The sequence below is a fragment of the Nematolebias whitei genome, chromosome 18, assembly GCF_014905685.2.
Source record: "Nematolebias whitei isolate Nwh7 chromosome 18, NemWhi1, whole genome shotgun sequence".
NCBI lineage: Eukaryota > Metazoa > Chordata > Actinopteri > Cyprinodontiformes > Rivulidae > Nematolebias > Nematolebias whitei.
Genome location: NC_056515.1, coordinates 29,990,567 through 30,012,838, shown reverse-complemented (window position 1 = coordinate 30,012,838; position 22,272 = coordinate 29,990,567). Strand labels below are relative to the sequence as shown.

General features: G+C 38.2%; 2 protein-coding genes across 2 annotated transcripts; one reads left to right on the top strand and one right to left on the bottom strand.

Annotated features, from left to right (window-relative positions):
• The first annotated feature begins 912 nt into the window (after positions 1 to 912).
• drg1 (developmentally regulated GTP binding protein 1) lies at positions 913 to 6,890 on the top strand. The gene is made up of 9 exons (XM_037692339.1): positions 913 to 1,083; positions 1,985 to 2,108; positions 2,267 to 2,442; positions 2,542 to 2,611; positions 2,964 to 3,133; positions 3,259 to 3,389; positions 4,228 to 4,395; positions 4,501 to 4,623; positions 6,560 to 6,890. Exons 1-9 carry the CDS (start codon positions 1,045 to 1,047, stop codon positions 6,657 to 6,659), a joined length of 1,101 nt encoding a protein of 366 aa, XP_037548267.1. The 5' UTR covers positions 913 to 1,044; the 3' UTR covers positions 6,660 to 6,890.
• Positions 6,891 to 14,561: 7,671 nt separating this feature from the next.
• Positions 14,562 to 18,951, bottom strand: stard7 (StAR-related lipid transfer (START) domain containing 7). The gene is made up of 8 exons (XM_037692457.1): positions 18,224 to 18,951; positions 16,804 to 16,967; positions 16,637 to 16,686; positions 16,164 to 16,274; positions 15,915 to 15,997; positions 15,686 to 15,785; positions 15,501 to 15,585; positions 14,562 to 15,259 (listed from the first exon to the last, which is right to left on the bottom strand). Exons 1-8 carry the CDS (start codon positions 18,658 to 18,660, stop codon positions 15,081 to 15,083), a joined length of 1,209 nt encoding a protein of 402 aa, XP_037548385.1. The 5' UTR covers positions 18,661 to 18,951; the 3' UTR covers positions 14,562 to 15,080.
• Positions 18,952 to 22,272: the final 3,321 nt, after the last annotated feature.

The following is a 22,272-nucleotide window of genomic DNA, read 5'->3' as shown; positions in this document are numbered from 1 at the left end:
TTCCAGGCAGAGATCAAGTGTGCAATTTACAAAGATTAAAAGCATAAATAAGGTGCATATAGAGAAAAACCTTTGAACTCATTTGATATACACAAACTTAAACTTTGCTGTTGTTCTTCTTTCGGCTGCTCCCTTTTCAAGGGGTGTCACTGTGAGCGAACTCACATGAAAGATTCACAAGGATTGTAAGGATTACAAGGCACGTGGCACTGGCAACACACAAAAGAACATGTCATAGAATATAATTAGCTACAAAAAAGCCTGATATTCAGACATGCATGCACACTTCATTGTCAGTATGCTAGTTCATCTTGGCTAAAACTGCATGAAGGAAAACCTTGCAGCCTTACAGTAATTCTGATTTAGAGTCAAATGTTGCAATGAACTTTTTTCTTGAGTGAGCTTACAGCTAATGTATTGCTGTTTTTCATACAAATTAATTCAAAATTGCAAAAATCTAGTGGAAAATATCTAGGTATTGAAACCCAAATTTTAAAATAAAAAAATATTTGTTCATTATTTATTCTATTTAAAATAAACCAACAAGAAATTATGATGCAAGACATTTTTATTTTTTGACTGAGAATTTAAAAACAAGCTTCCTTTATGTGGCACAAGACAAATATGTGATAATCACCGGAGTTTTGTTGCATTTAAAAAATCAGTTGTGTGCATTAATTACCGTAATTAAATTCCAAAAGAACAAGAAAAACAACATTTCAGCTCGCATATCAAACTTAAATTTAAATGCTTGTCCTGCACAATATTTTATCATCTTGCCTTAGATTTTGTCATTTCAGATCAACAGGTTTACTGTAGTCAATTTATAATGTCAGAACCTTGTAAAGACATTTTTCCTGCGAGTCAACACATCGGGCATAGCACCCGTTTTAATGCACAATCTCTGATCTCGCGAGATTTCTTCGGAAACAGCCGCGTTTGCGTGGTGTGAGCTACTCGGCGGCTAGGTTTTTGTCATATTTCTTGTAAAATCTCTCCAGATAATATTCCTAACGTGAAGTGTGCACCGAAGCTATCGTCACCATGAGCATACTCGCTAAAATAGCAGAAATAGAAAATGAGGTAAGTCGAATATTGAGGGCTTAGTTATAAACTTGTCTGTCACGTTTTAGCTAACACGGCTACACGCAAACGCCAAAGTGTCCATCACAGCAGAGATCCGTTTGCTCTATATTATGGACCAGCTGGTTTTTCGATCCGTTAAAGTGTTATAATAATAAAATAGGTTGTATATATTTATTTAAAATGCATTGTGAATTAAGAATACAACGGATGTATGTGACTTAAGCTAGCTTCGGTTTAATTGACAGCTAATTGTTTTCATAGCACATATAATGACTATATATGTTAATGTTTGTTGATGTAAAAGACAATGGACCCTGTAGAGTTGTTAACAATCGTCTGTCTCATGATATATTACATTAAGGATCACAGGTTACCTAACGATCAGTGTGTTGGCAACACAGAGCTGGAAAAACTACGGTGGCCCACAGGTGCACAACGGGAAACTCAAATTAACACAATTTTGTTTGTGAATGTCTTGTTATTTGTTTATTGGTGTTTATTTATTCACAATTAAATGAACTTTTTTGTCTTTATTGAGCTCACATAAAACCCCATCATAAAACCCTCTGGCAGCATTTATTTTTTATTTTTTTTATTATTTTTGAAGACAACCCCAAATGTAGGTGGATAATTATAAATAGAAACCATACAGCATTCAAACTAAACAAGAATTTAGTGCTAATATAGTTGATTGTTTTTTTTTTAATGTATCATCATCATCATTACAATGAACTAGCATTTATAAAAATTCTATTTAATCAGTTTGAAACAATATCAGGTTACATCCTTTCTAAATCTCAGCTTTAAAGAGATTCAGCAGCCTGAGCGGTGAGAAGATCCAGGCACTTTAAGTTGCTTATTACACTGTCATGCACTCTGCTGTTACCTCTCACTGCAGATGACCAGGACGCAAAAGAACAAGGCCACAGCTCACCACTTGGGTCTGCTCAAAGCACGTTTAGCCAAACTGAGGAGGGAACTCATCACACCGAAAGGCGGCAGTGGGGGTGGAACAGGCGAAGGTAAGATTACAATATTTCAGATATAATCCGCTTCCTGCTCCAGAGTTGGCTTAATTTTTTTTACGTTTTAGTTTTTTCTTCTTCTATGATGCTTTAAAACAGATGTGTCATTTCATCACCTTCACAGAAATTCACATTTTAAATTCTCCTACTTTCAGGTTTTGATGTTGCAAAAACCGGTGACGCCCGAGTTGGTTTTGTTGGTTTTCCTTCAGTTGGAAAGTCTACCCTGCTCAGTAACCTTGCAGGTGTGTACTCTGAGGTTGCAGCCTATGAGTTCACAACACTTACAACTGTGCCTGGAGTTATTCGGTATAAAGGTGCCAAAATTCAGGTACAAGATTTTTTTCTTTCTTCCTTTATGGTCTAGTAAACTAATCTTTAATTTGCAGTTTGTAGAGAACTTATCAATTGATTATTTGTTTCTTTGTAGCTCTTGGATCTCCCAGGAATCATTGAGGGAGCCAAGGACGGCAAGGGGAGAGGCCGACAGGTCATCGCAGGTACTCTTGCAGTCGTGAATATTGCTGCTAAACAACAACAAAAAACAACAGATATAATTAAGTGAAACTGTATTGCGTTGTCAGAAACTACTTTAGAAATCAGAATTATTTATAACCTAAAACATGATGTATTACAGCACATTTTCAGTTGTTTCATTCACTTCATAATTGTGTTTTATGCTCTTAATGGCCATCAGTGGGTTTTGCACAATATTGAGCACTTCTAATAGTAAAATAAATAGTTTAAAAGACAAAAATACCACAAATTCCTACTGTAGCCACTAAAAACATAATGACGTTCTCTTGCACACAAAGTTAACAGCTGTCTTTCCTACCTCCTTGTTGTTATCAGTGGCTCGAACCTGCAATCTAATCCTGATAGTGCTCGACGTGTTAAAGCCTCTTCTTCATAAGAAGCTCATTGAACACGAGCTTGAGGGCTTTGGCATCCGACTTAACAAACAACCACCCAACATCGGGTTTAAGAAAAAGGACAAAGGAGGCATCAACTTTACTGCCACGGTGCGTCTCACACGACATAAGGCTTAAGTAGAAATATGAAAAACTCTCTTTACATTAACCTCCGAATCAGTAGCCACACAGGATAATTGTATTCTGACAAGTTTTATTTGATTTGTTTTCATTAGTGTGCACAAAGTGAGCTGGATGCTGAGACCGTTAAAAGCATCCTGTCGGAGTACAAGATCCACAACGCCGACATCACTCTGCGCAGTGATGTCACAGCTGATGACCTTATTGATGTGGTGGAGGGAAACCGGTAAGCTGCTGGACTGGACCCTCTGGTGTTTCCTGTGGGTGTAGTCTGTTGAACTCTGAAATGTAATGGGAACTCCTACACTGGTGCAGATGCATTTAAAATGCTCTTTCGCTCTTTTAAACAGTCCTTTTTTTTTTCACCTAAATATACAACATTAGAGTTCAATGTACTAAGCTTCACGTGACGCAATAAATGCATTTGTAATGTGGAACGAATAATAAGTAGTGAGTTCATGGACAAAATCTGAAACTTCATTATTTTATGTTCAAGACAACAGAAGTTGAATGATTCTAATCTCCATGCAGCTGTAGAGAAACAAACCATTATATCCCAATAAATTACTGTATATCAAATATTTGTTGGACTCATCCACAAACTTAGTGTTGTCTTTACATTATATGATTTTCTGGTAAGGATAAAGGGTCCTCGGAAGGAGTGTGCAGCTTTCTTACCGAAAGTTGGCATATGGACAAAATTCAAAAAGTGCGTACACACAAAAATCTGATTTACCAAACCATGCACATGCACATGTCTGCACCCCTTCATACATCCCAATGTGCGTGGGATAAACCGCAGCTGCTAGGACTGCCCTGTACTCATAAATAAATATGCAAATTGGTTTAAACACACTGCAGGCTTGCACCCTGTGTTCAAATAACCATGGCAAAAACATTGAGTTCGGCAAAAAATAACTACTAGCGGTAAAATTTGTTAGTCATTCCTCCTTTAGCCTAATAATGAAAAACACTTACAAAAAAAAAACTATTAAATTGACTGTCCGTTAATAAGTAGGATAAATAAACTGGCAACACTGAGGATCACGTTCTTATCTCAACAGGGTCTACATCCCGTGCATTTTTGTGCTCAATAAAATAGACCAGATCTCTATCGAGGAGCTTGATGTCATCTACAAAGTGCCCCACTGCGTGCCCATCTCAGCCCACCACCGCTGGAACTTTGATGACCTGCTGGAGAAGATGTGGGACTACTTGCAGCTTGTGCGCATGTAAGAATGTAGTTGGGAATTTTGTGCAATCCCAGATTTAAACACTGCACTAAAAAGATGAGCGTGTCCATGTTGTAACATCTGAGACAATGTGTTTATCTGCAGCTACACAAAACCCAAAGGCCAGCTACCTGACTACACTTCTCCTGTTGTACTCCCTAACGGACGGACTTCAGTGGAGGATTTCTGCCTAAAGATTCATAAAAACCTCATCAAAGAATTAAAGTAGTGAGTATATTATAGAGTTCTGACAATACCAAAATGGGCAGTTTAGTGAAGAGGATCAGTTTTAGCAATTTGGAAATATTCTTGCAATAAACGGTAATGGAGTGGATTACAAACTGTACTTTTTAGTTATTAGTATTGTAAAAAAAAAAAAAAAACATGCTATGAATTATATCTAAATAATTCACACAGAATTAAAGCAACATCAAAAAAGAAAACTCAAACCATGGTTGTAAAAGTAAAGGTTTTTTTTTAGGGACCAGGAAGAAGACTGTATGGCACGTTGACTGGCAAGTACAGCAGTCCCTCGTTTATCGCGGTTGTTTTGGCCACGCCCACCCGCGATAAGTGAAAATCCATGACATAGGGATACAGTAAACTTTGTCATGACGTGCCAGGCTGTAATCACTCTCACTCATCACCTGTTACTCCCAATCTCCCTTCTTAAATAAACAATTTAAATTCTGTAACATTTTAAATTAACAATCCATACATCATGGATCGTTTATTTAAAATATTACAGTATTTAAATTTTAGAGAAGAGAAGTGCAGCAGGACATCAAAGGGATGTCACAGCTCTGCAGCACGGAGCAGAAATGTACTTCTTGATCAATTACACTTCGACAACTGAACATAGAAGTTCTAAAATGATTAAAAATAACTTTTAACACTTATCTTTTGTGATTATGACGATTTTACTATGCGACACACTTTGAATTTTAAGTTAGAAGACAAAAGTCGATCGGTGCATCTGGACAGCAAAGGGTTAACCCTTCACAAAGCCGCAGCAGGAGAAATGTGTGCGTGGCAGAGAAGGAAATCAGCTGATCTGCTGCAGGAGGGAGCTTTCACCTGCACTTGTGGGCTGCACACATGGTGCAAAATCATTAAAAATATTTTATTTTAAATAAACAATCCATGGCTCATCCATCGATCAGCCATTTGTGTCATGTCCAATCGTATTTTGAAAATCTGCGATATAGCGAATCCGCAATGAACCGCAAAGTAGCGAGGGACTACTGTATAGGATTTCCATCCATCAATTTATCACACTTACCTTCTTACTAAGTGGGTGCAGGTTTGATAAAATATACATTAACATTTTGTATTAAGATGCCTTTATATAATATTTGTATTGACAGTGGATGGCCCAGTATCTCAGATCAGTGTGTTGGCATGCTGAACACCATACTCTGCAGAGAGGTATTTTACGGCCAGTGCCAGGATTTGGAATTTAGCCAAGCAATAGTAGTCGCACTTGATGTGTGTGTCTTTTAAAGAAGTGCTATTCATTCTGTTATGTGCTTGAGACTACAGTAACTGGACTCCCTCCCCTCCTGTTTGTCACATAAACCTTCCTGTTGTATGTATCAAGGGTCTTTTCATTTGAAGAAGTAAAACTGGAGTCACAGAGGTTGGCCGCATCCGAATATTCTGCCTTAGCCTGCCTGGAAGATACTAAATTGCATCTCGGCCATCGTAAAAAAAAAAGACTCCAATGACGTAGTATATGCCGCAGCCTCCTCGAAAAGAAACCGTCGCCGGTTGGAAAAACTACGATATTGCTCGGTTTATGCTCCTTGATTGCTAGTGGAACTGCATGGTGTGGGGGGGAAAAAAGGTATCAGTGCATCTCTAATTTAAAATGCCATTGATCAATTAATGGCAAAATACTTTGAAGAAGCAGTGGAGAGTTTAGTTTTGATCCATGATGTTTCACCAGTAAATGGGTGAGCCTAAGTCATCAATCAGTCTGTGTGTTAGTGCCTCGGCGCATTAAACGCCCTCAAGGGAATGGATGAGTCAAACCGTTAGAAGGCTTCAGCTTAAAGATGCTATCCCCGTCATCTGGCTAATTTTATAGTGTATTTATTGTTTTATCAAAGAGTGGATTAATGGTAGGATTGTTTCACTAATATTTGAACTCCTTTTGTTCCAGTGCACTCGTGTGGGGCTCGTCTGTGAAGCACAACCCTCAAAAGGTGGGCAAAGACCATGTTATGGAGGACGAAGACGTTATTCAGCTGGTGAAAAAATAAAGAAGTTTTAAGTGCCTGTGTCACAAAGTTGCTCAGTAAATCACCAAACATGTCAAAAAATACATCTGTGTCTTTCACATCTGGTTTCCAGTTTGCTTTATTTAAGAAAAGTGACACCGATATCACATTTAAGAGATGGGGGGACAGTACTTAACACCATTAATAGTTCATATTGAATGTTTGTTAAGGCTTGCATTATCAACAAAACTACAATAAAAACTTTTAAGTGAATCTTATTTTTGCTCTGGTTTTATTTACTATATAAATAAAAACTTGAAAGTGTAAGCAGCTGTTTTTTCCATGTAAATTAATAATTTTGTATATTAGTGACAAAAGTGAGAACAAATGTGGCATTGTTGAGTTAATCTTGTACTCGTGTCACCACATGCATTTAGCGTGAAAGAGCGGGGTGGGGGGGTAGGTTGCATTTGAAAGCACTGTTCAGCTAAATGATTTATGTGACATTGATGATGAAGCCAGTTCTTCAGCCTGGTGGTTCGCGCTCTCTCCCTGGTGGGGACGGCCACTCAGGTTAATCAGTTCATTCGCTCAGATGCAGCCCAGGGTCATTGGATGCAAGCTGTTCACAAGTGAAACTCCAAATAAACCTTTTTTTTTTATTTTATTGGTGCTTCTTGCGATTCTGCAGGCTAGTTTTAGCAGACGTTAGTATGCAGCAGGCATCATGCAGTGGAGGAGCCATTTTGCGCCGTCTGCACATACAGTTGGAAAAATAAGATGGTAGTGCGCGCTAAAGCATGATAGATTGAACATTTGAAGAACAAAGATTTGGGTTAGTTTTTCTCTGGAATCTGTCTACAATAGAATCAAAGTACAACCAATATGAAAATTGTTTTTCAAGTATGAGCATATTGGTAGTATTTTTGTTCTTTTGTTCAAAAAAAAAGGGGAGGACATTGACATCCTTGAAACACCGGAGCAATCTAATACAATACACAACGACATTGTCTGAATCTTTATTTTAGGTTTTTATTGTTTGCTACGTGTGGTAGCAAAAGCTAAATCTTTATTTTCTGTTTTTTAATTCACTGTAATAGACTGCAACATTTTCAACACCATTTGTTCAAAAGCGTGTTCAAATATAAAACCTTTTTTTGTGTTCAGGTACATCGTGTGCACATTTGTTACGTAACAGAAATAAAACAGAAGTCGGTGACTAAAACGTTAAGGCGCAAGAAAGTTTTCACAACCGTGAAGTTTTGGAAAAGAGTTCAATGTTTTACTCTAAAGTTCTTTCCCATCTAAGCTGCTTTTCAGTAAAAGCTGCAGCGGTTGAGGGTAACGCCTGCTGTCCAGCAGCAGCAGCAGCTTCGACCCTCCCCAGACATCACCTCTACCCCACCCCCCCTTTACCCTGTAAATTATAGCAGCACTTTAGCTAATGAAAGAGTTGAGGACTGGGCACTAATAAAAGCCATTAAGTGAATAAAGCACTTCCCCCTCCAACAAAATTAAAGAATCTACCCATTTAGAGAGGGCGGACTCTGTATTAATATTTATGAAATGCGGAACCAGAGGCCCCCCCAAACTCCCCAATCCTTATCCAATCCCAGACTGACCAAGTCTTCATCGCCAGAGCACCTATCCCAAGAGAACATCACCAACCCCTCCTAGCTTGAAGGAGGGGCAGGAGATGGGGACTTGAAGGGTGCCGAGGACGCAGTCGGGACAGTCTTTCTCCAGTAGAGCAAGCTGGAAGACTCCCACCAAGACTCCGCTCCGATCGTCCAGCCTTCACCCATCAACCGGCTGCATCTGTACTTCAACTTTAAGAGCGCATGGGAAGGTGGGTTTCTCGAAAAGACCAAATGATAAAAAGACAACTTGAGGAAGATGTCAGTAAAATCAAGAGTAAGTTAAGTCGTACTCAAAGAGTTTAACAGATTGTCGAATTGGTTTGTGAGACTTGTCGACTCAACAGCGTTGTCATTTTTCTTCCTCTAACATCTGGTTTGTCCTTGGTCAGATTTACAATTATATTCAAAACTGATAAGTCATAGGTGACTTGATGGCAGCTCTTGAAAAATCTCCCATCAAGGTGAGCCTTTTGAAGAAGGAAAAACCTTCAAAAAGCAAGGTAAGAAAGCATTTCAATGTGCCATAATCATCCGTGCATTAAAACCTTACCATCAAAGCCATCTCCACGAAACATCCTCTGAAAAACCGCCATCTGTTTCATTGCCACCACCCAGCATTCGCACATAAAGAACTCCCATTTCCATGACATTAGGTACGTAGAGGTTCTCTTGCTTACATCGATATACATTATGTTATTTCATCACACAAAGTGCTTCAGTTGTCTGAGCTCTAAGTTGATTATCGCACCACGCTTTCTCGTTTTAGTAAGATGTCCCTTGGGAGCTGAAAGAGACTCAAGAGAAGATAACAAGATTGTGAGACGGTTTGGGGAAAACAGCTCCTTTAGTCTGATGGTATCATGACTCTTGACATTGCACTCAATGACCGTTAACATGGTTAGGACAAAAATGTCCAAAGTGGTTGTCTCTTTACCTTGAGGAGAAGGCTAACGTCCTCAGATGGACGACAACCATACTGAAAAGTCATTGAGCCACTAAGGTTTGGTTTGAGTCAATTACAAGCAAAATCTTAAGGTCCGGACTCTTCAAGATGCGATGATTCTTAACATCGCCTACATTCCGTTTCCATTGATCGCTGGTATGCCGTCTGGACCGATGGGTATAATGAAGGCCTTCTGCAAACATTTTCTTAAATGTTTCGTTTTAATGTTTGTGCTATAAAATATTGGTACAATTTTTATATTTCTTTCTTTCAGTCGCGTATCGTAGGTTTGCGACGAGACGGGCGAGAGGGTGGGGTTTGACGCAGTTTGTGCGCAGGAAGGGTGTAACCCTTTTTTTCCGCAGTGAGCATGACCTATGACTAATCCTTTCCCCCCCAATTATTCTGCAGATGTTCTCAACCGCTGCTGTTCTAATCTTTGTGTGACCACTGGTTATTTTTTAAGACCATAACCACGAGTCACTTGTCCCTTCCGACAAACATTTTGGCTCTTTTTTATTTTATTTTTACGTTTCGAATACAACTGAAGTGGACCAGCTTGTAAAACAACTTACTACGAAAAATGGAAAATTTTGCGTTTTTTGCAGGATTTCTTTGGTAGTTGATTATGCTTATGGAGATAAATATATATATAGATTTACTATTTTTTTCTTGCCAACTTACAGAAATAAAATGGGCCAACATTATTTAATGTCCTTTGGCGTCTATGAACCAATTAAGACCAATGTGATATGTTTTGAGGTTGGTGTTTTTTTCCCCCCAGTCTTTGCCCAGGACTCCATTGTGCTTGATCTAACCATGCAGTGCATCATCTGTCCATGGTTGTGCCAAGCACTTTGGAGGCTTGTGAGCACAATCTACAGGTAACCAACTTCCATTTTTGCATTTCTGTTTGGAGGATCTCAACGCTTCAACAGAGCGCAACGAAGAAACCATCACCAACAAGTAGTGTATGGATATAAGATAATACGTTAAGTGTAAAGTATATTTTACATCATGATGAATGTGAAAATGGAAAACGATTACTAATAAATACTATCTAAACCTCCTGTGTGTGCTACTTTTTTTTATGGCCAATAAAGACCAAACATTTTAAAAGACCGAATAGGTGTCATGAGGTTCATAACTGTCATTATCTACTAACTGGGCGGCCAAAGTACGTTTAATTTATAGAAAACATCAATTGCAGTAAGTGCTCTGTGGTTTTTAACTCTGTCTGGTAGAGGTCATAGATTAAAACAATGTGTCGCCTGTCAGGACTGCAAATACATCACAGATGTAGCACTCGAACGGCGAGACAGAGCTGCATGAAGTCTGCAACCTAAAACACAGAACATTCAGAAGCGGTTTCTATTCTTGAAATTATAATAAAATTACATCACAACGGTGTCCATACAGACTGCAGCTACCTATTTAACATTCAGTCAGTGTCTTCTGATCGTAACTAATAGACTGAACCAATAAATTTCATTTGTGAAAACCAGACTCCTCCTTTACTTGCGTCTCCTAATTTAATCTTTTTTTTTTTTTTACCCAAACTTCATATGGTGGTGGTTTAAATATTGATGAACACACACAATAATGATTGCTGAGATCAAGGAAACTACCAGGCCCTGCCTTTGTAATGCTGTCCTGAGAGTGAGCTCTTACAAGGTAAAATTTAATCACACATTTGTGATTAAAAAATAAAATAAAATCCAAAGTCCATCCATCCATTACCTGCTTCTTCCTTTTCGGGTCATGGGGTTTGCTGGTGCCCATGTCCAGCCATCACTGTGTGAGAGGCGGGGTACACTCAGGACAGGTAGCAAGTCCATCACAGGAAAATCCAAAGTCCTTTTTTTTTTATATAAATAAAAGACAAGAATCAAAAAGATTTATTTTATTTTTAAAGACCTCATCCTTTTCATACTATGAATTTGATATTTGTAAAAAAAAAAGGTTTATTATTCTAAGAATAATGAGTCTTATAAGACGGATTGTTCTAAGAGTTTTGAGTATTTTTTGTTAAATTAATATTTAAAGTACGGTACATAAAGTCAATTGAACTGCCAGACAGATCTTACTGAAAACAACAGGGACACAAATAAATGTCTTACAAAGTCACAGCTCAAAGGCTAAGACAGCAGAGCACTCTGTTACTTTATCCATTAGGGAATTAAATCGTTGCCGTATTAATTTTTCTTTCTGCTTACTTCATCATGTCAAAGTATATCCAGTAAAAAACAGAAATCAATAAAACTACCGCTGGTTTGGTGGTCCAGACAACACAGCCCGCATACAGCAGAATACTGAAGGGTCTTTTCTGAGTGAAAAGAAAAATAGGATTTATAATTTATGTAGATGCAACGTGAACATTTACTTTGTATTTACAGAAAATAAAGAATATCAGAAGTGCTGTCTGCTCCTGGTGCTTGACATTAAATCATCACAAAATGACAAATATAAAACTTTAAAAGAACATCTCCCGGTTCAAAACATATTCATGCAGTTTAACAGGCAGCTGCTTCAAAGACATTTAGATTGTTCTATATAAACGGGTGTAGCATTTTACCTTTTTTTTCCTTATTCAACCATTTTTTTAATCATTCCATGAATTAAAAAAATCATTTCATTGGCCAGAAAAATTGGTTTTATGGAAACAATGTGAAGAATAAAAGATGGATAAACTCCTAAAATATTGGAGTATAACCAATAACAGAATTGTGTTTTTAGTTCTGAATAACGTAACATTTTAGCAGTTTTTATCAGATAAATGTTTTCTTTTAAATACAAGTAACATAAAATTCCCAAAGTAGTTTAGTCATGTAGGTTACTTAGTTGTACAGGTCCTTCTCAAAAAATGAGCATATTGTGATAAAGGTCATTATTTTCCATAATGTAATGATAAAAATGAAACTTTCATATATTTCAGATTCATTGCACACCAACTGAAATATTTCAGGTCTTTAATTGTTTTAATACTGATGATTATGGCATACAGCTCATGAAAACCCAAAATTTCCCAAAAAATTAGCATATTTCATCCCACCAATGAAAGACAAGTGTTTTTAATACAAAAAACGCCAACCTTCAAATAATCATGTTCAGTTATGCACTCAATACTTGGTTGGGAATCCTTGTGCATGAATGACTGCTTCAGTGCGGCGTGGCATGGAGGCAATCAGCCTGTGGCACTGCTGAGGTGTTATGGAGGCCCAGGATGCTTCGATAGCGGCCTTAAGCTCATCCAGAGTGTCTTGTCTCTTGCGTCTCTCAACTTTCTCTTCAAAACAAAAAATGGGAAGAGATGCAAAAGTGGCTTGACCTGGGGAATGTGGCACCTGTAGCCCATTTCCTGCACACGCCTGTGCACGGTGGCTCTGGATGTTTCTACTCCAGACTCAGTCCACTGCTTCCGCAGGTCCCCCAAGGTCTGGAATCGGCCCTTCTCCACAATCCTCCTCAGGGTCCGGTCACCTCTTCTCGTTGTGCAGCGTTTTCTGCCACACTTTTCCCTTCCCACAGACTTCCCACTGAGGTGCCTTGATACAGCACTCTGGGAACAGCCTGTTCGTTCAGCAATTTATTTCTGTGTCTTACCCTCTTGCTTGAGGGTGTCAATGATGGCCTTCTGGACAGCAGTCAGGTCGGCAGTCTTACCCATGATTGTGGTTTTGAGTAATGAACAATGCTGGGAGTTTTTAAAAGCCTCAGGAATCTTTTGCAGGTGTTTAGTTACGTTGTTGATTCAGATGGTTAGGTTAATAGCTTGTTTAGAGAACCTTTTCATGATATGCTAATTTTTTGGGACAGGTATTTTGGGTTTTCATGAGCTGTATGCCATAATCATCAGTATTAAAACAATTAAAGACCTGAAATATTTCAGTTGGTGTGCAATGAATCTGAAATATATGAAAGTTTCATTTTTATCATTACATTATGGAAAATAATGACCTTTATCACAATATGCTAATTTTTTAGAGAAGGACCTGTAGATTATTTTGTTCTACCATAAAATCAACAGTGCTTTAATTAAACCGTAATGCCTTTCTGCCAGTCTGTCACTAACCGTTGGCCCAGACAGGAACAAGGTTTACAGATTATCCCATTAAACTGGACTATACGTTACTTTAGCAGACACCATTTGTCTGGCAGGCTGAGGGCGAAGCTGCTCTCCAGTCACCAGCTGAACACGATAAGATGCACACAAATATGTTTATTTGATCTGCTTTTTCCATCATGAAACGATTTTTGCAATTCCAGGCAACTACATTTCATATCGCGCTAAAATTAATCACAACCGATTTACCGTCTGCAAGACCAAAAATCTTGAAATAATGCTTTAAATTACAGCATACATGTTTTAATTTGTGAGTTTCAGTTTTGACCATGAGATTAACATAAAAAAAAATAATAATTTGCATATCAAATATCACTTCCTACACTGTAAGTTTATTGAATAGGACATGCATCTGAAAAAATTTAACATTGTCATAAAGTTGGAACTTCCTTCACCATCATGAAACAGATGATTCATTTAGATGTGCCACAAAAAAAAAAAACATTAAAATTTAATATAGGACGACATTTTTACAGTTAATTGGGGCATTTTTGCCACTTTGACAAGCTGTAAACAGTATTATCCACAGCAGATGGTTATTTTTGTACATTCATTAAACCCCTGCATATTAGTTCTTAGAATTGCATCGATGTTGACAGGGGTGAATACTGTAGTTTCAGTAGGACGTATATAAGAAAAAAGATCAAATGACTGATTTGTAGGCTGTTAAATAAAAATACTTTAGCTATGAGTCTGCAGTAAAATACACAAAACCCACAAATAAATCCAAGAGTACAAAAAAAATCTGATGAAAACACAAAAAAAAGACCATAATCTGACCTGAAATGAGACAAATTAACTCAAATGAAATCAAAACGGGGCCATACGTGTTTTTTCCTTGCTAGAAGCACTTAGTACCATTTGTATTTGAGGGTTTGTACGGTTCTAATAAGACACTACGGCTCCAGTGCTGAGGTTTTCTTCAGAAGGCTGGCAGTTTAAACACCTGGACAGAAACAGTGATACGTCGATGGCCACAAATCCTTAACCGCCTGAAAACATAAAAGAAAAAAAGCCCTACATTTGTCAACTTTTTTTCTACAGCAATGGTGTTATTTTCTTTAATTCACTTTATCAAGTTATATAAAACTCTCATGTTGCAAACAGGAAACATGCTGTATATCCATGCCATGAAGGAACTGGTTGTTTCCACTGGTTACAGTTCAGCTGGCAGTGGGCCAGCACCTTCGAGTGATAACTGATAACAGTCCACCAGAGTTCAGTCACAATTACCCTCGTGTGTCAAAAATCCTCAAATTATGTAGATGCCTTGTTAAAAGCACGCTTAAATCACCACGACAGTCATTTTGGTGCTGGTGGTTTGAACAGTTTTAAAGATGCTTTGTCGATGACAACAGTTTTACAATGATTAAAAAAAAACTGCGCTTTGGCAAAAGCATCTCTATAAACAAGAAGTATGGCTCAATCTTACAAACGGTTGCAGGACATGTTAAAAGCTGAAAGGAAAAAAAAAAAAAGGAGTCACAATTTTGAATGGCTAATAAAAAGCGTCAGTCCGGATATTTTACTTTGCAATATTTTCGCCACAAAGACTGCGATGTCAACAATGCAGTCCACTTCTCAAACGTCTCGTTTGCAACCAGAACGTCGACAGCTACGGATGGTCACATCTGTTGAGTAGGTTGTAAACTTTATTTGCAGTTGTTCACTAAAAGTTGGGTTGGAGGGCTTTAGATGGACTCTAATGCAAGTGAAAACATGCCATTGTGAACTCCTGGTCTATAAGGAAGTCCATCTCAGGCGTAGATCTGCCTAGGACTCCCGGTGTGTGTGTTGTCTCCACTGATGCGCTCCTGGCTCGGCTGCCGGTTGGTGTCCTTGGACTTGATGACGCCCGTGTAGTCGTGAATTCCTACCTCCAAGTTTTTGGCCCTTAAGGCAGCGACGTGCAGCTTCTCCAAAAAATCAGGCATCCCTAACAGGGTGGTGAAGGAGAAACTTTTATATTCAAGTAAAATGTAATTACTGAAGAAATAAATACATAAATTGATTTTTTTTTTTTAAAGTACAGTGAACTTCTGTACATTTTAGAATACACAAATTTAATTGACTAATTATAAGGTAAAATAAAAGGCAGTGAAGGCAGCATTCAAGAATTTCCTGCGGGATCAATAAACTTCTATCTTGTCAGATTTCAGAAGGAGAAGAGAGCTCACCACTTGACACCATCCAGCTCACGCAGTAACGAGGAAAAACCGTCTGTGGATCGTCCCTGTAGGTCAGCAGGTAATCAAAACCATTCTGCAGAGGAAACATAAAACCAATCTCAGAATTTGTACAGCAAAGATCATTACGGTACATACAGCTGAATACTTTTTCAAGTTTTCTACTTGTGACAAACCTCATCAAAGGACTTGTGAGGACGGATGACCATCTTAGACTGGTACGAGTGGACTCTCACAAATTCTTGAGTCTCTGGTACTCTGGGATGCTGAACAGCTCTGAACAGAAAATAATCACAAGATGATAAAAGATTTAAGACGGCATTTAGTTTGAATAAATACAGTATATATGTTTGAATGGTTCAAAAAGACAAGCCATTTGACTCAAACAAATATTTAAATTCCTACCTGGATACTAAGATCATCAGGTTACTATCAACGTCAACATCGTAGCGACGCACATAAACATAGTCCCGTGAATACATGGGATACTGTGAGGAGATTTAACAAAATACAAAAAATAAATACATAGTATAGAATAGTCTAAAAATATAATTAAAAAAAACAACTTGACCATATAAGTTCTTACTGATTTGTAAATAGAAAACCAATCAAATGTTTAATTTGTTTCAGATACAGAAAACATTGGCAGCTTACAGGAAAGTGCGTTGCCCAGTGGACAATTTCAGAGCCTGTGCTGACATCTCTGTCAACTACGTCAAGCTTGATAACCAAAGAATCCCACTTCTTCCTGTACTCGGTGTCCAACTGGGAGAAAAGGTAAAAGTTAGCAAAAGAATCACAAGTCTTCTGAACTACACATACATGAGAGCACCTTGCTAATAGAAAATGCCATCACATTTTCAAGAAACGCAACAATAAAAAAAATGAATGTCAAAACTAAATCAAGCAGTTCCACCTGTTATACAATATGCAATCATTTGCCATTGTTGTAAAGGTTCAGGGGCTAAAATAAATACTGCACAAAAAACCACAGCTGCTTCCTTCCTCCTAGTGAGTTCTGAGTTTAGCAGCTGCCAAACAGTCGTTTCACTAGATTTCCTCTCTAGCTTCTTCCTGAACTTGACAGACAACATAGATGCATGGAGTGAGATTTATAAAGTCTTTACCTGCACGTTGAAGAACTGTCTTGGTGTGACATCGGTGTAGGAACCTAATACTGCAAGGAAAACCAACCAAAAAAAAAAACACAACAAAGAGTGACTATTCAGAAATGCAGAATGCAGAGAACGCTTTAATAGAGAAAATCATACATATGAGATTACAAATAGCTTACCTCTGTATTCATAAAGGTGACTGTTGGGAATGGGTCGCTTCCATACTCTGAAATCCTTCTTCTCCATCACAATTTCCCAGTCACTTTCCTGATTTGCAGCCACAGATCCTGATGATACGTACAGACATTTCACGGTCTCCAAGGCCTGTAGTTCAAATCCACACCTTCAAGAGAGATTCCAGTGTCAGAACAGGTTTAGTGCACTGATTACTGACAAATCAATAAAATGTGCTGTAATGCACAAATCCTACTGTTTTGGTAAAACACCACAAAAAGAATGGCTATGGTGCTTTAAAAATATATATAATCCCTGCAGTTATTTCATAAAAGTGACTACATTGTTCAGTGTTCTGATGATGGTACCACAGAAAGGCGTAATAAATCCACAGATAAATAGTTTAGAAAATATATATATATCTGCATCATCTATAGCTTGTTCAGAACGCGGCATCCTGCAATTTTTAATTGGTCAAATTATTTTCTTCTTTACTTTTAAAATGTCTTGACTCCTGCAACACTGTATGGACTATAGTCGGTGCATAATGCAAATAAAACTAAATTTGGGTATTTGGCTACATGATTATTTTATTATCACACACTGAGCTTGTAGTAAAAGAAAAGCTGAAGGTTAAATTTGAGATTTTATTATCAGAACAGAGCCTGTTTTAATTTATACGCAAAGAAAAAACTTATTCAGGCTACATTTGTTAACATCCTGACTACGGTATAATACTAGTAAGATTTATACGCAAACTACTTTCTCATAGTTTAGGTATTTCATAGTTTTTTTTTAAGTTTGACAACAAATCCATTGCATGGTGCACATTTTATTCTGTATAATATGGTGACTTAACCTTTTATAAGCATAGGCAGACATCGGTATATGCACAAAGCTATGCTGGGTAAACTCCTTTCTTATTTGTGTACTTTTTTTAATACTGTCAGTGAGTTGTGGTTCTTCAGTTAGACCCTTTTTTACACTTCCCAGGATTTTTTTTCATGAACAGCATTCACTTGTTTTGTACCTTGGTCATGGAATAATCTTAAGTGCACACTAAAGCCTAATGCCTTTCTCTTTGGGAGAGTTTAAAGTGCTACTTCTATACTCTACTGAGGAGTGCAAATGCTACTCTTAAGTTGGACTTTGTGCTTGTTCTATGTTTATTTCTGTTTTAATAATTGTAATTATTAGCTTGTGCATATATAATGGTGTCTTGACAGGGTTACTTTTACAAAGATATGTTATTATCAAGGAACTTCCTGGTTAAATAAGCATTTACACATGGTCATTCTCAGTCTTTAACGTTTCACATAATATGCACCACAATAACCCTTACATCCTCTGCACATGTGATCAATATTGCTGCAGTTTGTCACCCTAAACGTCTGCACAGGTAAATGCGTTTTTAAGACATCTTACCTGCGTATCTCCTCATCTTGGATCTTCTCGTTCTCCCACATGAAGACGGCCAGAGCCGCCATAAGTTTCCCAGCAGAAGGGGCATGCTTGTTCTGAAATCTGCGCCATATGTGGCCAGCCAGGGTCCGCTTGGTTCTCTCGGAGTACAGGTTGGAGTAAAGCTCACTTGCCTGGCAAGCACGCCGGAGCCTCTGACCTGTCAGAAAGCCGCAGTGATCCGCAAATATGGACAGCAGTCCTTTCCTTTTCTGACCATCAGCCTTTTTATTGGCACCCACACCTGTCCTATGGAGCCAGGACAGCAACAGAACCACCTTCCTGCCCAGCCATGGACTCCTGCTCTCCTCTCCTGCATTTCCAAATAACCTGCTGTTCTGAAGCCTCGCTGTGTTCAGTCCGATGTCACAGACAGGACGACGGGGCACTGAGTGAAACATGACGACCGTGACCGTGACACAAGGTCCAAAAGACAAGTACAGCTGCCCAGCAATACGGTTACCAGGCACACGTTAAAGCCCAAGCTAAAATCTTACGAAAAAAGACCACACATTACTTCTGTACGTTTAATAATGCTGACTTTTAGTAAGCAAAACACATAATTTTACTCGTGGTAACTGGCTGTCAACCCGTGAGAACACGCTAACAGATTAGCATTAGCTAGCAAGGGCTCTTACCAAATGATAAACAAACATGCACGCCAACACAGCCTTCTAATTTCAGCACTGGATCCTAATAAACGCAGCATAAACTATACAATCCTACTGAACCTGTATTTATCGGATTATCTTCCCTTAAATCAGCCTCACGTTTTTCACACTCATGCAACTTGCTTGACCTCCTCTTCCTAAGTGTCTTTGACGCCTACTCACAACGCCCGCCTTACAGATCTGGTACTCGCACGTGTATGGATACTCGCAATTCAGGACAAATATGATTGGCTCACAGGGTTGTCTGTCAAACCGTTAGGGCCGCCTCGGCCAAAAGCAAGTGCGTGTGACCAGACAAACTAACCAGACAAGTTAAGCGCTGAACTGGGATCAGATATTGTTTAATCTAATCTGTTAAATGGCCCTTGTTCAAAAACGGAAACGTAAATCCGAGTCTGTGTTTGCGAAAGCAGAAACGAGAAACCAAGAGGAGGAAGTCAGACTCGTCATCCTGCTGTGCCGTTTGAAAGAAAAGGAGGCCATATGTCTGTGCTAACAATGCTAACGCAGGTTTTAGCATTGGCCTTAGCATGCTAATGCTACATTTAGAAAAAGTAGCAAGACTTAGCTATTTTTCCAAGTAGTTACTTAGACAAAGTAACTACGTAAACTGTAACTCAAGGCAAAAAAACATACGCTCTTGAATAATTAACTCTTCAAAAAGTTCCAAGGTAAATGAAGCTGTTGCAGAAAAGATCATTTAAATTGTGGTGTCAGCGTCATCTGTTGGTGGAGTTGAGTACTGCACCTAGACGTGAGCATGTAGTGCACTTGACCAATTAAGACTAATTAAGCTGTATGAGTGTATAGACATGAGCAGAAAACAAGACAGTCGAAGACAACCAAGTGGGAAAAATGAACAATAACACCTCCTAAATGTTTGGTCAGAAGGCGCACACGTTTTCCCCGGTGTTTGCTGGCAAAAGAAGATGTCATGTGTGGCAAAGAAATAATTAAAAGCTGGGTAAATTTCAGTAGGGGCATGGCCTTATTCTATACCAGACGAAAAGGTTTTGGGAGCGGTTGTAAAAGTAACAGAATATTTATTGTACGTAATGAGTTTGTGCGTGCAGTGTCACAATGTGGTTAAATTATATTGTCTCTTGAAGGGGGTGTATGAAATCTCAAGATTTTCGCATTTACATAAGAAATGTATGATTATAAGATTGTACGGCAGATGGCGCTGTTTATCTGCTGATGGTTAACTCGCAGCATTCAGACTAAAAAAAAAATCTTCGTTGATCTTTTCTTCAAAGTTAAAAATTAAGCTGATAAATAAAAAGGCTGTTCCAGGAAATTCATTGATCTTTTTCGTGGTAAACACGAATTTGATTTATTGCACTCAATGAAAGTCATTGTGATCTAAGTTCCTTTATTTCACTTAGTCCAGCTCTTCTAATTATTCATGCTCATTTGTGTGGTTCTTTTGTGCAGTGGTACATGTAAAAAAAAATCTAAACAAGGTTTGACATAGATAATTCAATAATCTTTATACAGAGTGTATCTAACAATAGGGTCATTACTTTGACGATGTGGTTGTTACTGGCAGAAACACTTAACACAATGTAGGGTTTAATTTAGGACAACTGCCACATCAGAAAAGCAGAGGGATTTCAGCCTCATTAGACAAAGAGGTTTGATAAAATTAAACAACTTGAAGGTAAATTTTCAATTTCAATTCAGTTAAAAGCTTAGTATTCTATGAAGGGATGCATATTGCCAAATGCCCTTCATGCCAGATTATAGACTTATTTTTTTATGTTGAGAAGTGACAGAGTTGCAGATGTTTTAGCCGAACCTTAAAAGTGAGATTATGCACGAACTCATGCGATATTGCAAGATGTAAGTTTAAAGTAATGTGAATGTCCGTCAGTTAAATTTTAGTGCAATATCTGTAATATTAACTGAATTGTAGCTACTGTTTTCTAATATGAATTAGTTGTGGCCTCCATCTGGAATTGGGTTGTACACCCTGCCTCTCGCACAGCGAGTGCTGGACATGGGCACCGGCGACCCCCGTGACCCAAAAATGGAAGAAGCGGGTAAAAGATAATGGATGGATGGTTAATCTCAGCTACTGCCACACCAAACTTTAGGTCGGTATTACAGTCGATTTTTTATTGAGGGTCAGTTGACCATGGCAGCCTTCTTGAATTGGGGTGACTCCAAAAGTTAATCTGTTGTAGATGTTCATTCATTGAATACTTTCTGTAAGTTTTATTAACTTTTGTCCAGCGGGTAGTGAAATATACACAGACATGGGGATTCATATTTATCTACCATTGCCTGTCGACAATGGGTAATAACACCATGGGTGCACTTTACCTCTGTGTGAAACATAATTCTCTTACTTCACATTTTTACTGTTAACAAACTGCACTTTATAGTAAACAACTAGCTCTTTTACCATATTTTAAAGTAGTCCCAGGCAAATAAATTCAGGGCTTTTATTTCAGATTAAAACAGAGCAAGTAGGTTGGTTTTTGTCTGATATAGGTAGTGTTTTTTAAACAATAAAAACAACTGCCTCTAGTTACCGTAATATGTAAGTAAGCAAAAAATAGAACGTTTAAAATGGCAGTTTTGGTAAATTGGGACTTTCAGAGCACATAAATTACATCTTTAGAGGAAACTGATGCGGACAGACTCTTGGAAAAAGCCACTGAATACTTTTCAAAGTGGGATACTTCACGTGCAAGTGCCGCTCCCATCAGTGAAAATGCTGAGGCAACAGGCGTAAATACAATTACCTCCTGTCCCTGGGGACATATTCTGTGATCCTAAAGACGTCAGAGAAGTAAAAAACAACAACAAAGAATACGTGCTTGTAGTAAAACTTGCCCAATTTCCTCACTGACACAAAAACACGTATTTTTCAAACTTTTTTTTTAACCTATCAAGTGTTGTTTTGCTTATTGAGCACCATTCTCAGTTGACTCATCCGTGCTGAAGGCAATAAAAGGACTGTGAACAAAGGAAACCTCTGCTTTAGTGAATGTTATCGCTTCTGCTAGAATGCTCTTTTATGAGTGACAAGTCTTCTGCCATGCAGATAACATCCGAAGCACTAACTGTTTTCCTTCTTTGTTTTGGTGGAAAGCAGGGGGTCTTTAACATAAGACTTGTATTTGCATACATTTTACTAGATGACAACACATCGTAGTTTGCAGTATGTGACAATAACAACAAGGTGTGGCCGATTCAGAGAAAATGACTTTACTCTGCTTCACAGAAACACATAGGTGCACAAGTATTTCTTAATTGCACTGATTCTGATTTTCAAGTTTTATGTGAATTTGCAGAAAGCCCAGATGTAACTTGTTCTGCCCTGAATTCTCAGGA

What these genes read in the sequence shown, in the direction of transcription:
- drg1 (XM_037692339.1), top strand. Translation starts at nt 1,045, where the DNA reads ATGAGCATACTCGCTAAAATAGCAGAAATAGAAAATGAG. An exon ending in AGGCCGACAGGTCATCGCAG is followed by an intron (nt 2,612 to 2,963) that starts GTACTCTTGCAG and finishes TGTTGTTATCAG; the next exon opens with TGGCTCGAACCTGCAATCTA. An exon ending in TACTTGCAGCTTGTGCGCAT is followed by an intron (nt 4,396 to 4,500) that starts GTAAGAATGTAG and finishes GTTTATCTGCAG; the next exon opens with CTACACAAAACCCAAAGGCC.
- stard7 (XM_037692457.1), bottom strand. Translation starts at nt 18,660, where the DNA reads ATGTTTCACTCAGTGCCCCGTCGTCCTGTCTGTGACATCGGACTGAAC. An exon ending in CAAGATGAGGAGATACGCAG is followed by an intron (nt 16,968 to 18,223) that starts GTAAGATGTCTT and finishes TCTCTCTTGAAG; the next exon opens with GTGTGGATTTGAACTACAGG. An exon ending in ACTGGGCAACGCACTTTCCT is followed by an intron (nt 15,998 to 16,163) that starts GTAAGCTGCCAA and finishes ATCTCCTCACAG; the next exon opens with TATCCCATGTATTCACGGGA.